Raw genomic sequence first — 15,882 nt, forward strand, 5'->3', positions numbered from 1 at the left:
TTTTTCCAGAGTTCAACCAGATGAAGCTGTCATCATTTTAGCCACAAAAGCACCTGAAGGGCTCTTCTGTACCCAGACCAAGAATATCTTCTGTATGTAGTTTGGAATAAGTTATATTTCCATGATGTCTTTTTTTTTTTTTTATCCCCAGTGCTTAAAAAATGTTGTTCTTATTATTTAATTTTTGAGTCAGTAGTCAGTGGAGGAATCTTTGGTAGTTTGTTTTTTTCAGTGTCCATTTACAAAGACTCTTTCTTCATGCCAGTGCCTGGTGAATCATTTATAGCCTCTGCCAGGATAAGGTCACCTTCGAGGGCTTAAGATAGAGATGAGGATGATGACTGGAAAAAGCCATATATGAACTAAGATCCCAACAGCACCATCCACGGAATCTAGAGATAAAGAAGATAAGTACCCAAAACTGACATTAAGATCATAAACATCTCATGTGGCTACTCATGGAGCTTTTCTGAACTAAGGAAATTTCATACATGGAAAATAATTGTGGAAAAGCTAGGTTTTGCATTAGATGTCAGCTTTATTGTTAAGGCAAGCGGAAGGAGGAAACAAGCTGGATATGCAGTTATGAATATGGCAGACGCATATTACTATTTATTTACTAACTTAAAAATCCTACTCATGAGAATATTCTAGAGCGTGACAACCAAAGCGTGGTAGACTTTCAGAGCCCCATGGTCACTCACTCACTCCTTTCTCTTTTTTGTTGTCCCCATTTGTAAAGTTTACCTCAATTTATCAAATTTCACTTATTTAATTTTGGTTAAAATATAAAAACATAAAAGTTTGTATGCAATGTAGAGATGACCGTCATTTAGTGTAAGGTGAGCATCAGTGAAAGTGAACCATGAAAAAGCCCACAGTCTCAGAAAGGAATACACGATTCTCCGTGTCCTAGGCAGATTGTGTTTATGTGGGCGTGGCTGAGCATTTCCTGGCATAAAAATCCAGAAAGTTCTTACAAGATGTATATTTTAAATGGTAAGCATCACAGTGAACAACCACAGCTCATTTGAAAATTTTCAACAATGGTAAATAATGGAGTTAATTGGGTCTATTAAGCTGTAACTGAATACTTGACTTTCAGTGTCTACACTGTAATAATCTTTCCATAAATACACTGAGTTGAAGGGCTCTGGTACATAAAGCACTTTAGCAACTTAGCATTTCAATACACTTTGAATATACTAAATTATTGATGAGTTATTTGTGAAAATTTAACTTGATTACTCCTTCATTGTGTGACCATAGAATAAAAGTGTCCAGATAGGTTTAAGAAAATATTGAAGTTAAAATGCCTTCCACCAGTGATTCTGAACGCGTTTCCAATGGACAATGGGAGATAAAGATTTAAAGTCCCAGAATACCTTTTAAATATCATTTTATATTTATCTAAGAATAGGCCTGAAATAAAAAGTTTAAATATAAGATGTCATTAGTGTATAATATCTACACTGTTCTTCGATGAAAACAAAATTATTTCACAAAATTGTGGGGTAGATATGAAGTAGATTATGTCAGAATAGAAAGGACTACTTCATTACTTAATACACATACTGAATTTCCATTTAGCTACCTCTGTACTAAGAAAAAGAGTCGCTCTAGAAAATTCACAATTCAAATGTTAAAGGGACCTCTGTTATAAGTGACTATTATGTTTATAGATTTGCCAAATATTTTGATAAAAGGTTTCCAACCCCTCACAAAATAGCATAAATCAATACATTGTTAATCTGTTTTTAAAGCTACAGTAATTTAATCTTACATAGAATTAAGTAGAAATTACTATCGTTTTGTTGCTGAAGATAAGGCCACATTTCACTAGCGGTTTGACTTAAGCATAGCATGAATGATTTAGTCAGAAATAAGGTTTTAACTCAAACTGAGCATTTTCTATGAAATGGAAACATTTTACTGTAGTAGTTACTGTTTCAGAAGCACATGCAGGAAGTGATGCTGGGGAGAACACTTACTCTTAGTTGGTAGGTCTTGTTTCGCACATTCTCCTTCAGCAATTGACACGTCATCAATGGCAATGTCACCCTCTATTCCAGGACCCCGAATGCCTTCAAAAATTAACTACAGACATAGCAGGTTTGTTAGAGTGGTTTCACTGTGCACAAATGTATTTCCTCAGTTTTTTTCTGAGCACACAGCACAAGTCTTCAAGAAATATCTTGTGGAACAAATCAATATGCTTTTCATATGTTTTTTAAAGCCTAGAACACACCCATACTATATACACCGTCGAGATGCTTTGATGTTTTGCAGGTGTATAGCACAGGCTGCTCATGCTCTTTATGTTGACCTTTTGACTTCCTTCTGTGATTTTACTTTGGAATCGTACATCTAAATCTGGATTGGATGTATGCATTTAGACTAATAAATTAGAATCCGGTGAAAAGCCCTTGAATAGCCAGTACTTACAATAGTTCAATACAGATGCTCAGTGAGTGATATCAGATAACATTTATTATAAATTCTGGCTATGATAACAAAAAATCCATGATTATAAAATTTTAGTTATTTACTCTTGAATGAGACCAGAACTTCAGAATTATTTTTTTAATCCTCAATTTTCTCTTTCTTCTAGAAAAACAATAATACTTTAGGTGTTAAAATGTAACATATATATATGTGTGTGTGTGTGTGTGTGTGTGTGTGTGTGTGTGTGTGTGTGTGTGTATAAAACAGCTTATATTTTCAGAGAAATTTTGAAATAAAATGTTAATTTTGTCTTTCTAAAAATATTAACTTAATAAATGACTCTAATGTAAGATAATACCAATGCAGGCTGGAGAGATGGCTCAGTGGTTAAGAGCACTGGCTGCTCTTCTAGAGGTCCTGAGTTCAATTCCCAGCACCCACCTGGTAGCTCACAACCATCTGTGATGGACACTGATGCCCTCTCCTGGCATGCAGCTACGTACACATGTACATGTATGCAGGCACACCACTCATGCACATGAAATAGATAAATCTTTCTAAAGAAGATAACAGTATGCATGGATTTTATAAAACATCTCATCTTGGTAATATTTGAGTGATGATGTGCTTTGCAGTATGACAGGTTTGCCCTTACTTTTGGTTTATCTTTGAAAATAGTTCATTAAACATAAATTTAAGATTGTTCTTAGCGAATTTAGATTACTTTTGCTATGCTCACCAGTCCTGTGTGGTATGCTGTGACAATTTTCTCAATAAAAGTTTCCAATTAGTAAGCAAAGACATTTGTTTTCACGCTCTTTTTTTATTCCCTGTCCTTCCCTTAGGGGCAGCCTGGGAGACACTCTCTGCAACTTAATAAGGGAAATGTTTTGTGACATCTTAATTAACAGATTTAATATTTTAATACCTCTTGCTGCTTTTCCTTATTATTTATTCATGATTATGAAGATTGTACGAAGCCATCTCTGGCGACTATCCCAGAGAATGCCCCGCATCACTGAAGAGGAAACAGGGACCGGTTAAAGTTAGAGACTCAGAGCCAAGGTTTCAGTTTATGGATTGGTAATCAGCAAATCAAAAAGGAAAAAGGAGTGATTTTCTATGCTGGACAATAAGAAACTGTCTTGTAGTCTGGATGTCAGGTACAAAGTGATCAGTAACATGCCTGCAAAGTGGTGGTGATGAAAATAATTCTAGTGGCCTTAAGTATGGACCCTTAATATGTGCTGTTATAGGAATAGATTTTTATTGTATGTATTATTGTACCGATTTCTTGTGGCCAGCTGTGTTAACTTTAGAGAGCAAGAAAAGTGACAAGTGTTGTATATAATTATTAACTGTCCACCACTGTCTAGACTTTTCTTGCAGTTCCCCTCAATTCCTTGGAATTGAACTTTGAACAGATGATGGTAGGAGGTAAGAAGAGAAGGGCAGGCAGCTGACAGCACTTGTGGAGGAAGACACGGGGCTGGCATTACAGCCCCGCAGAAGACAAGGATGCTGCATTCCTACATGCCTTGTGTGAGGAAGTGACGTAAGAGTGAATAGTCCTCTCAGGACTAGGTAAAAAGGTCCACATGTGTAGCCACTTGGGATTTAAACATTGGCAGCTGGAATCAAATTCATTACAAAGCTTTGCTAGCATCAGCTTTAGTGGTATACAGATTTTCTTAGCTGGAAAACTGACTAGTTTTATGAAAGTATTGAGTTCTCTTTGAAGTATACAATTATGTTCAATTAGTAAATTCTCATTATTTATAACCAGGGGACAAGATAAGATATAGAATTATATATATATATATATATATATATATGAATGAAAGTAAACACATTCTCAAAATAATCTGCAAGCATCTTATGGCTGCATTCCAGGGAAGCTAGAAGCTAGATTTTAATTTTAACAATCCATCACTATAAAATGCTCTGTAGTCACTGACTTATAATACTGATCACTCCTCCTGACTCAATTATTTCAATAATTATTAATTTTGCTTTTCTTCTTGCCTCCCTTGATCAGAGTTGCAGGCTCAGATCTAAGTTTACAATGAAGGCAAACTCTTGCATCAGGAGTGATGTGAAAGACACCGATTATAAGGTTAAGTGATGGGTGGTGACGGGGAGTGACTATCTAAAGTAATTTAACGTTCGTGCTGTCTGCTAACTGGCAAAGTGTTGCATTACATGTTTAATTTACAGACCAACAGAAACTAAACCATACATGACCAAGATGGCTGTCTATCTCTAGAGCAATTCCATATAAGTCTATTTGATCCCTTCAAGATACTGAATTAGTGGGTGGTAATAAAAGTTGGCTCATTTGCAGACTCATTAATGTCTCTGACATTTATAACAATTGATAATATTGTTGGTCACTAAATGTAGCAGGTTGATTTTGTTTTTATAGAAACCTAGCAGGAGTTTTAAACAGAGAACTAGTTATCTTTTACTGCTATAATAAAAATACTCTCTGACAAAACTCTTACTACATGTATAATGTTTTTTAATATTTATTTGTAACTTTGTAATTACTGGAAATCCAATCCAGCCAGGTACAGAGATCTTATAGGCTCAGAAAGCTCTCTTTAGGCATGGTTGCTTGACTATTTGTAATATTGAGATTATAATAAAATTACAGAATTTCTCTCCTTTTTTTCCTTTGAGCCTTCTGATAGTTCCCTCTCCACTCTTCTACAAATTTGAGTTTCCTTCTTTCGTTAATAGTTTTTTTAAGCATATATGTGAATACATGTTGTGCACTTTGTCAAAACATTCACCTGTCAATTAAAAATCTCTGGCCAATGAGCTGAGTCAAGAAATAGGAAGTGGGAATTTTGGCAGAAAAAAGGCAGGGGGAGGACACAGGGGGAGATTCTAGGATAGAGGAAGGTACAGAAACAAGATTCTCCCCAGAGACGGAGGAAGATAGTCATGTGAAACTTAGGACCAGGTAACCAGCCGTGTGTCATGATTTAGAACAGAATAAGCAGATAATTATGTTATGAGCTAGTCCTAGAACATGCCCAAGTTATTGGTTTAGACATTATTTATATATAAGAAGTCTCCTAGCTATTATTTTGGAAAACAAAGTAGATGAGTAGAAAAACAGGTTACAGATGTCATTAACTACACACACACACACACACACACACACAAACACACACACACACACACAAACACACACACACACACACAAACACACACACACACACATACATATATATATATATATATATATATATATATATATATATATATATATATATATTTCCATGTATATGACCAGTATGCATGTCAGTTGTATACTTTTTTTGGGACTGTCCACTTAGTCTTGAACTACCTACTGGTGTGATCTTCCATAGAGAAGATCACCTTTCCTGCCTGCTTCCAGCTTTTCCCCAGTGGCCTGTAGTTCTTTGTATAAGGTTGAGGCTTTGTGTGTTTTTCCCTGTACACTTTGGCAAGTCTAATGGTGTCCTAGTGGCTTGGTTTTAGTTTTTTATGTGAAAGTTGGCTATTGAGAATATATAAAGTGCTTTTGAACTGACTAGTTATCTAAGAAGCATTTATTACACTATATTGTTTATGTTCTTCATTTTAACTGCAAATTAAAATGCATAGGTCATAGATTTATTGCTGGTATTAAGACCAAGGTTTTGGGGATGGATATACTTTGTAGAAAAAAATAGAGATTACAAAAAAATACCTAATTGTTCTTTCCAAAAAGTATGCCGTATTTGATATTTTAAGCCTCTATTAAAAATATGTCTTTGGTAGCAACTTTCAAGTATAAAATCAAGAGACAGTCACGGAACGTTGAATTTTATGTTTTCCAGTGTGGATGACATGAATGAACTGCAAATTGCATTCACTTTGAGATGGAAGAATCTCTGTTTAAATAGCTGGATCCTGTAACATGTTTGTGAAGGTTCATTATTATTCTGACTACTGTTTCATCACACTGATAAAAGTGTTTCTTATTGTGCACTTTTGCAGTGAGTTTGGTTTAATGGATGCGAAGCAGTTAGTAGCATGTGGATGTAAGGGAAAGGTGTCAAGGTTTGGTTTGCCTAAGAGATAAGATTATGTAAAACTGATTCTTCCTGCATGGCCAGGTTGACATTGTTTAAAATATTTTCTTTGATGAAAAAAAAAAAGCTTACTTAGAAATTTAAATGTTTTCATATAGTGTGTGTAGAATCCAAACAAATAAAGGTGTAATGAACACTTCCTTAGAAAACTAGCGTTGGGGCTAGAGGGATGGCTTAAAGGCTGAGCCCTTACTGCTCTTCCAGATGAGCAGGGTTCAAATCCCAATAACCACATGGCAGCTAACAGCAATCTGTGTCCCCAATTTTAAGAAATTCTAGTCCTTCTTTGGCCTCAGTGAGAGAAGACATATCCATGGTGCACAAACATACATTCAGGCAAGACACCCAAAGACATAAATATTTTTAATTAAAAAGTAATGTTAACTCTTGGTGCATGTCCACAGATGGAATTTTAAAATTATAAGGGCTTCTGCCTTAAAATTACACCAAGCATAGACACTTGCTTCAAGTAATAGATTAACAGTTTCTAAGAAACACAGCTCTTTTAAGCATATGCAGTTGAATCCATAGAAGCAGAATTATTAAACCATTGTGTTCAGATGTCATCTCTCATTAAGCAAAGAAGATCTTTGTGTAGAGCTAATGAATCCAAGTATGTAAGGGATCAAATAATACAATATCTTCAAATATTAACTTCAATGTTCAGGGAAGCATTTGCAAATGTTCACAAGTATTTTTTTTTCTGATAAGAGACAGATACCTTCTGGTTGTTACAAGTTAGAAAAAATGTCGAAGTTTAGTTGTACAATTTGAGAAATTTTTATAAATATTATTGACAAAAACATGATTTTAATAAATTTATGTATAACATCTTGGATAGCAGTTAGAATTAATACTAATATTTATCTTATTGGGTCAATAAATTAACTGAACCCTGCTCAGCCAATTAAAAAGATATGAGGTGATATAATCCACTAGACAGGGAAGTTTTTGATCTTACCTGGAGAATCTATTCCAATATTAACTGTAAGTATAACTTTACAAGGTTCCGGTTCAATTTGCTGATGTCAAGTCTCAAAGACTTCTAATTTGAAATAACAACTTAAGATTTGAATTGGAGTGGAAGATGAAGAAACACAGCAGATTGTGAACTATAAATGGGAAGTATTTACTTAAAAAATTTCACTATACAATTATATACATGTGAGTACCTCATATATGTATACTGGTTTCCAAGGAGACTGGAAGCCCAGAATCCCCTAGAGCTGGAGTTGCAGGTTGTTGTGAATTGCCTGGTGTGCGTATGTGCAAGGAATTGAACTAGGCTCTTCTGCAAGAGCTATATGTAAACATGACCAATGAGTCATCTCTGTATCCATTTAAAACATTTTACATGGTGAACTCAGCCACCATTATGGTATCTGTATCATTGTCCTAGAATTTGATTTGCTATGTCAGATTGAGAACTACATGAGAATATGACTTTTGTGAGCAAGATTAGTTCCAGGTAATTTTTATTATCAGACAGTAATCATGTTAAGAATATACTCATTAGTTAGTAATAATCACTTATATTTAAATTTCAAAAAAATTCCAAATATTTAAATCAGGATGTGAGTGTAAAAGATGTTTAATTGCTTGTAGCAAAATAATGAACTATAAACAGTACTGTTTTATAATGTCTTTTTATTGATGATTCTTAGGGGTAAATTAGGCCATATTATGAACAAGGGACAGTACTAACAAGATAAGTGAGTTATCTTCCTTGTTACATAAGTGCATAAATTATAGAAGATCTTACACGGTTAATATTGTATTGATGTGGTAGTTTGTACGTTTTGCTCTTATCCTTTAACATATAGCAAAATCTATAATCCTTACAAGCACTGGTAGTGCTAAATTAAGTCTACAAAAAGCCCACAAAGAAATTTTAATATAATATAATTTTTATTTTGACCCACAACACAAAACTATTTTCACCAAGAATATTTATTAATGATGTCAAGAAACCTGGCAAGTGTGTGAATATCAATAGGTTTTATATAGACATACTTAAAAGTTCAATCAATAAAAGAACATAAATCTTCGCTAAAGAGGAATTCAAACCACTCATATTCAATTTACTTCTTCAAAAGAAAAATTGATTATCATGTTTTCTACTTGACTTAAAAATATTTTCAAATGTTATAGGTTTAGGTTTGTATGATATTATCACTGCTTATGTTTTAACTTATGTGACAATATATTAATATATATTAATGTCACAATAATTTTGATAGGCATGCAATAACAAAAAAGTATTTTATAAATCTTGCTACCATATAAATTATTTCAGAGCTAAAATTCTTAACTTGAAATAATTCTAATTAACAATATAAAAACAAATTAAAAGGGCATTTTATGTCAGAACATGAGTAGTTTTCATGCACAGTTAAGATTTATGAGAGGAAATAAACAGTCAGTAGATCTACATTGTAAAATTAAAGAGCATTAATTTCATAACTAAAAAATTTTCCTTATGATGAGTTCTTACTCGTAATTTTGATAAAATTGCATTGATCCAAAGTTTTTACCTTTTGGTGGCTTCCAACTGAAACAGAGTAATTGAAGTCAGATAATTTTCTCCCATTTAAAAAACAAGTTGCTGGAGATAATAGGTTAAGCAATTAGGACATAGAACATCTGATCATGATGTAATGATGATGCTAATGATAAAATCCAACAGATATTCATGAGAAATGAAAAGCAAGTCATCGTACGTTTGCCCTGAATATAGTTTCCATGTCATTGTAAACAGAACCAGTTTGAAACCTGCAAGAAAATCTGATTCTGAAGAGATTGAATTGAGAACCTGTATAGACAAAGGCAGTTTAAAAAATATTGTATATGAATGGCTTTAAAAGTATGCTATAGAGTTTTGATTCAATTAATCACGTCTGAATTTGATAGCATTCGTTCATCAAGTTATGCTGATGTAAAGTTGACAACACATTAGGGGATGTAATTTTTAAGCATAAAGCTTTGTTCTTAGTATTTTAGGTTTCTTTCATGCACAATAGGAAGAAACAATGAAGTAAATGTGATGAAGCACAGAACAATATTAGAGAGGATGCAAAGAAGACAGATAGGGAAATAGAGGTTTATTGGGGAAGTAGGGAGGAGAGATGAAAGAGAAAATGTGGGTTTCTTTAATAAATATTAACTCCTTAAGATATATAGATTATTTTAACTAACCAGAACACATTATTGTAAAAGCTTCACACTTCTTACAAAGAGGTATAGATATCCAGCATCTATTAAGTTAAAATTCTTAAGTTCTACCACCCAAATGACTAGATATTTCAAATGAAAACTAAATAACAACCCATAAAGGAAAGAAAAATCAATCTATTAAAACTAACCAAGACTGATATTGATGTGTATGAGCAGATAGTGGCTCCAAACAGTTAATTTTGACTTGGTTTTATCTGCTTAAGTCATTAACAAGAGAAATAAAATATTATGTAAAAGGACCAACATTGAATTTATAGAGATGAAATGTGTGATTGCTAAGATTCAAAGTTCACCTAAAGAGAGTAAATTCAGAGTAGACATTCCCAAATAGTCAGTGAATATGAAGGCAAAATATAACCTTATTCAAATCAAAAGCAAATGTTCAAACAGAATTCTCAATGGATAAAATGGGGAAACAAAGAGATAGGAAGAAACTAGCCAGACAATCCTCAATTTTCATACAACAATGAACCTGTTGGCCTAGTAAGTTCAGAAAATCTCAATGTACAAAGAAAGAGGAGAACATATATTAGCATATAAAAGCATATCTGAATCTAAGTTCTTCAAACCATCAGTAAGGAGAAAAACCTTAAGTGAACACAGAGAAGGAAGATTGCATGGTAGTCATGAGAAGTGTGAAAGAAGTGTGCTCACAGCCAGAAAACCACACTTGGGAACAACAGAGAACAGGAGACAGACATCCTCAAAGTCCTAAAAGGAAAACTACTAAGTTATGACAAAAGGAAATCATTTTTATTTTTTGAAAAATGAGGGTGAACAAATCAATTTTTAAAAGCACAGTAGGTGAAAAGTATCCATCCTCAACAGACCCACACTTCAAGAACTGTTAAATGAAGTCCTTCAGGCTAATCAACACTGATAGCAGACAAAAGTAGAAACCTCCCAGTACAATAAATCAATGAAAAAGTCCAAGAAACAAAGATTGAAAAGTACATTGAGAACCAACTGAACAAACCAGTTCTGGTTTTTACTTCAGAACAAACAGCTGAGTTCAGTAGAGAGAATGTCTCCAAGTCTTACATAGACAACTGAGAATAAAGTTTGATTAATTTTAATATTCCTGAATATCTATCTACATTTCTGTTCATATGCTTCTGTGAATTTTATGCAACTATCTGCAGATACAAAACCATATTTTCATCAGTAGTGGACTGTACAGCTTTTAAAGTTTAGATGACCCCTTTCATTTTGAGAACAAAAGATCCTTACATTCCTTCTTTTAATCAACACTTGTAAGAAACCAGGTCCAGTGGACCGAGATTGGCCAAATTAGAATTAAAGGGGAATTGGCTATAGAAGCCTGCATCTTCATAGTCAGACCTTTTGTTCTGCCTCCTGCTTCTTCCCATGTTCCAGAGGCAACTGCTTTCTAGTTTATATGCTGCCTCTAGGATAGTGAAGTAAGGTTTCTTGCAAAAAACATTATCAAATAAGCAAACTGTATACTTTGCTTAATGTGAAAAACTGTCAGAAGAGGTTAATTTAATAACTCTTATTATAATTTAATATTTCCCAGAGCTCAATTTGATTACTTCTAAATATTGAAAGTGTTTTTAGTTAATTTCCTAATACTCTCATGATATTTTTTTGGCCATTCTGTGCTTTTGATCCTGAACATAAGAGGCTTTAACTGCTCAGTACAGTGTGGCTCAGGTCTCCATGATGTCTGCACTATGACATTTCCACATTGGCCAAGCCAACTGTACCCTGGAATTTTTCAAAAACCTTGCTGCCAGGAGGGTTCCGGCAATTGACGGTGACCATGGATTCTGCGTGTTTGAGAGCAACAGTATTCCGCAGTATGTAAGCAATGAGGAGCTGCCAGGAAGGGTTCCAGAGGCAGCAACTCAGGTGGTGCATGGGTGAGCTTTGCCAACAGTGACAACATTTCTACTAACAGCAACTTGGGCATCATGCACAACAAGACAGGCTACTGAAAATTAAAATGCACAGGGAGTTAAGGCTGCTGCACTCTCTGAAAGACTAGTAATTTGCATGATAGTGCCACTGGCTGGTATCACAGTTGTTTGCACCCTGCTATGGCTCTATAAATAGGTCTTAGAGCCTTCTTTTCCTGGGTCTTCCATAATACCAAAGGCGGGTTCCTTACCTGCACTAATCAAATCCATTTTAGGGCTGTCTTTGTGAAGCTGAGGGAGAATATTGCCCAGTTTGATACTGAGAAGTTTGCCCAATGCCTGTCTAAAAGGATACACCAATGGGGAATATGATTCACAGGAAGGAAAAGAGAAGCCTGAGGCTGAGCAGGAAGAGGACAAAAAGGCAGCTACCTCAGCTCCGGAGGAGATGGATTAATGTGAGTAAGCACTGGTGCTGCCGAGCCCAAGGCCAGGGTCCCTCAGCTCACCTTCCCAACAATACCTTTGTGTTGGGTGAGTTCAAGTGAAATTATACCAATGAGAATACACACTCTCTTTGTGCCATTGCCATATTAAGAAGCATTTTGGTAAGGATAGCTGGTCCCTGGTGGTATGCTGAGTACTGCTTCATTGAAGATCTTACCCAGACCTTTATTAGTTGCAAACTCATCACTGGAATGTTCCAATTATGCTAGAAACTGAGGAAGAATTGCTTTTTAGTTTCATTCTTTTCAGGATCAACAACAGGAGCTTTGTTTCTGGCATTTGTATATTTTTAGGTGAAAAGCCTGACTCTCTGCTGAGTTCAGATTTGCAGATGAACTATTATTAATGAACATGGTGGGAACTGGAACCTGGTAGTGAGGAGAACCAGACTCTGGTTATAGAGTAAGTTTTCTGAGGGCCTTGGAACATATCGGCAATAAAGACTAGATCTTCAAGTGAGCATGTCTCGGCACCTAGCTGCCTGTATGCAACCATCCACTAGGTGAGGGTAATTAAAGAAAACTGAACATTGCAAAAAGATTCTGCAGTAAACACTGTATCCTCTATAAAATATGACTTCCATATCTTTGACTTAACTAAAACCTAAGCATGTCAATTACCTTCTGTTAATTACAAAGAAATTTATTCATTTTGTGTGGTTAGATTTAGAAATTAAATTTTTCCTTCAATAATTATATTACAAGAAAGAACATTCTACCAGTAATGTACTTGTTTTCTAACTTGAGTTTGTCACTATTTCTTTTTCCTCTTTATTTTTTTTAAATTCAATGAATATGTGAATTCCTTTAAGATCAGGCTTAGGACGAACATGCCTGTCTCAGTTAATATTAATGAATCGTTTTGTATGGTCTCATCATTGATTTGTTCATTTGAATATGTAAGCCTTTCCTTCCTTATTTAGGCAGTTTTTAGTAAGACAGATATAATCTGATAAAACATCCAATACCCATGTATTCAAAACTTCAGACTGATATTTACAACAGCTTCTCCCATGTCTTTAACATGATTTTTTCCAGGCATTATTTCTGTTAATTTGTTTAAGACAGAAGGAATCATATATGTTTCTGAATCTGACCTTAACTCCCCCTGCCCTTTTTAACCAATCTGTAGTTGAGGCATTATTTGACAATTTGTAAGCCCAAATTTCTTAGTCATTAATGTATACTTCAATATTTCTACCATGAAAACTGTTTTGTTCCTGTTCACATCTTACTAAATCTTGAAACCTCTGTCATTCCGGTATACCAGTTCTGAAGGTTAGCCTCCTGCATCCTGTACAAAAATAATTTTTACTAAATTGTCCTGTTTCTCAATGAGACAAAAAGTAGGAGGGTTTTTTTTCCAATAGTATCTAAGGAAATAAATAATTGTCTGGGAGGCACTTAACAAATGTTTATTAAATTTAAAAAATGTCAAAAAAAATTTGTCTTGAGTATAACATTACCATAACTTAAATCCTTATTGTGTATGTATTTAATTTTATCTTTTGTGACAAAGCGGTGGCTCATTTAGAAAGCAAAATATTTTTAGAAAAATTAGCCTCAATTTCTTACACACACACACACACACACACACACACACACACACACACACGCATTAATATTAGTTGTACTTCAAGTTCTGCCTTCCTAAGTTGAGTTATTTCAGTTTTTTACAACTGTATTATCCTTCATAGATGTATAACATTTCTGTGCTTTCATAGTCATATGATTCCTTGTTGTCTTATTTAATTTCTTATCCTCTATTCTTGCAAATAATTTATTCATTTTATCAAGTTGGTTAGCTTTAGAATTCAATCTTTCAAACAGTCATGCAATTATGCAATGAAAAATTGCATAATTAGATGAGTCTAATTATCTGCACTCTTTAAAGTAAGCCATGAGATGCATTCATGATATCATCAGGTGGATTTGAGTACTTTCAAATAAAGATAAAGCTATAGACTAGCTTTATATGTGATTAGCTTTTAAAGATTTTTATTATTTTAAACAAGCCAAAATACCTTGGTATATGTTGACTAGAAGTATATAAAAGCATAGGTATGCACACATATACATTTATATACATATGTTAGAGTATAAATATTTAAATCACTAAATCAATGTTTTCAACCTTATTAAAATAGCTTATATGTATATCTTTTATGAGAATTATTAAAATTTCTTATATCAATTAAAAATCTTAAGTCATTAAATTTTTGAGATCTTTATAAATGCGCTTTGGGTTTTAAACTGAATTCTAACTTTCATTTACAGAAAAAAAATAATTTGTTTAAACTTGCTTATTTTGATTAAAATAATAAATGTTTGAAGTAAAAACATGTTTTAAATCTCATCTAGAATTATCCAACAAATTAGATAAAGTATTGATGCCCACTTTAGTGATAATATATATTATTTTCTGTAGAAAATAAAATACATGCAAATGATTATATAGAAATTGATTACTATGCAAATACCTCGAAGGTTTTTGTTTGTTCATTTGTTTGTTTGTTTGTTTCCTGAGATAGGTTTTCTCTGTGTAGTCCGAAATGTCTTAGAGTATGCTCTGTACTCCAGGATAGCCTCAAACTACAAGATATGCCTACCTTTCCATTTCAGAAGTCATGACTGAAGACATGTGTTACTGTACTAGGCAATCACTAATATTTTGATAGATTATTATTCTACATGATGGATGCTAATACAAACGCAATTGTCTTCATAAAATAGCTTTTCATAATGAGGATGAACTTTTATTTGTGTCATACACAATTTTGAGTATTAATATTTTATTTCCTGTTTCCTTAAGATATGCATTTAATGTTACATTCATTACACATGAATCTATGTGTAAAGTTATTTCTTACCTGAAATGAAGTAATTGGATATATATTAACATGAGCTTCATTCCACCTTTGTCCTTTGTTCCCACTGGAAGACCACAGAGGATTCTCTATTGTTGTCTGCCCTTTCAAACGTAGATATACATTTAAAACACCTAAAATAACAATGGGAGTTTATGTTGTATATTTGTGTCTGCTACAAGTTTTTTCTCCTTGGTCAAATATTTACAAGCATTTAAAATTAAATCTTAAAGATCATTCTAGTGTCTTTTGTTCTCCTTCAATTTTTTTATCTTGGTATGATACTGTGATCAAAAGATAACCACATTTTATTTTCTTGAACCAGTAAATAATACCTTTTCTTTCCAACATGACTTTCCTGTAAATATTAAGGTTTCTGAGGCAAACAGGCTGGTCTAGATTATCTTTTGAGTTCTAAATGCAATCACCCGTTATATGAACCCAGGTAAAAGACATTTTGATTCAGAAAAAAAGATGGGCTTTGTGAAGGATGTTTTCTGCTTTTGAAGATAGAGGAAGGATCTACCAGTCAAAGGATACAAGGCAGAAGAAGAGCAAGAATAGATTTCTCCCCACAAATCCACCAAAAGGATACCGATATTCTAATTTGTAGCACCACTATTGTTTAATATTTATTTTGTATTCTGTTTCCCAGAAGCAGAAGAGAATGCACCTATCGTACTTTAAGCCAAATTTGTTGTCATTTGCAGTTTGTTATAATAGCTGTAGAGAGCCAACACAGCGTTTACTAATGCACTAAGTGGTCCACACACTATTTGACCTTCATTTTGACTCATACTGTAATGCAGTATCTTTCTTTTTAAAAAATCACATATATTTT

At 33.8% G+C, this 15,882-nt stretch overlaps 1 protein-coding gene across 2 annotated transcripts in view; it reads right to left on the reverse strand.

The window, feature by feature from the left end:
• Nucleotides 1-303: 303 nt before the first annotated feature.
• Nucleotides 304-15,882, reverse strand: part of MDGA2 (MAM domain containing glycosylphosphatidylinositol anchor 2) — a gene marked incomplete at both ends in the record, with an annotated part of 768,432 nt that continues 752,853 nt past the window's right edge. For both annotated transcript variants that reach the window (XM_080937304.1, XM_080937305.1), the window contains 3 exons: nt 304-392; nt 1,992-2,097; nt 15,045-15,175. In XM_080937304.1, coding sequence (XP_080793430.1) covers nt 304-392; nt 1,992-2,097; nt 15,045-15,175 — 326 coding nt within the window. The remainder of the gene's footprint in view (nt 393-1,991; nt 2,098-15,044; nt 15,176-15,882) is intronic.

This window comes from Micromys minutus (genome assembly GCF_963924665.1).
Source record: "Micromys minutus genome assembly, chromosome: 1".
Classification (NCBI taxonomy): domain Eukaryota; kingdom Metazoa; phylum Chordata; class Mammalia; order Rodentia; family Muridae; genus Micromys; species Micromys minutus.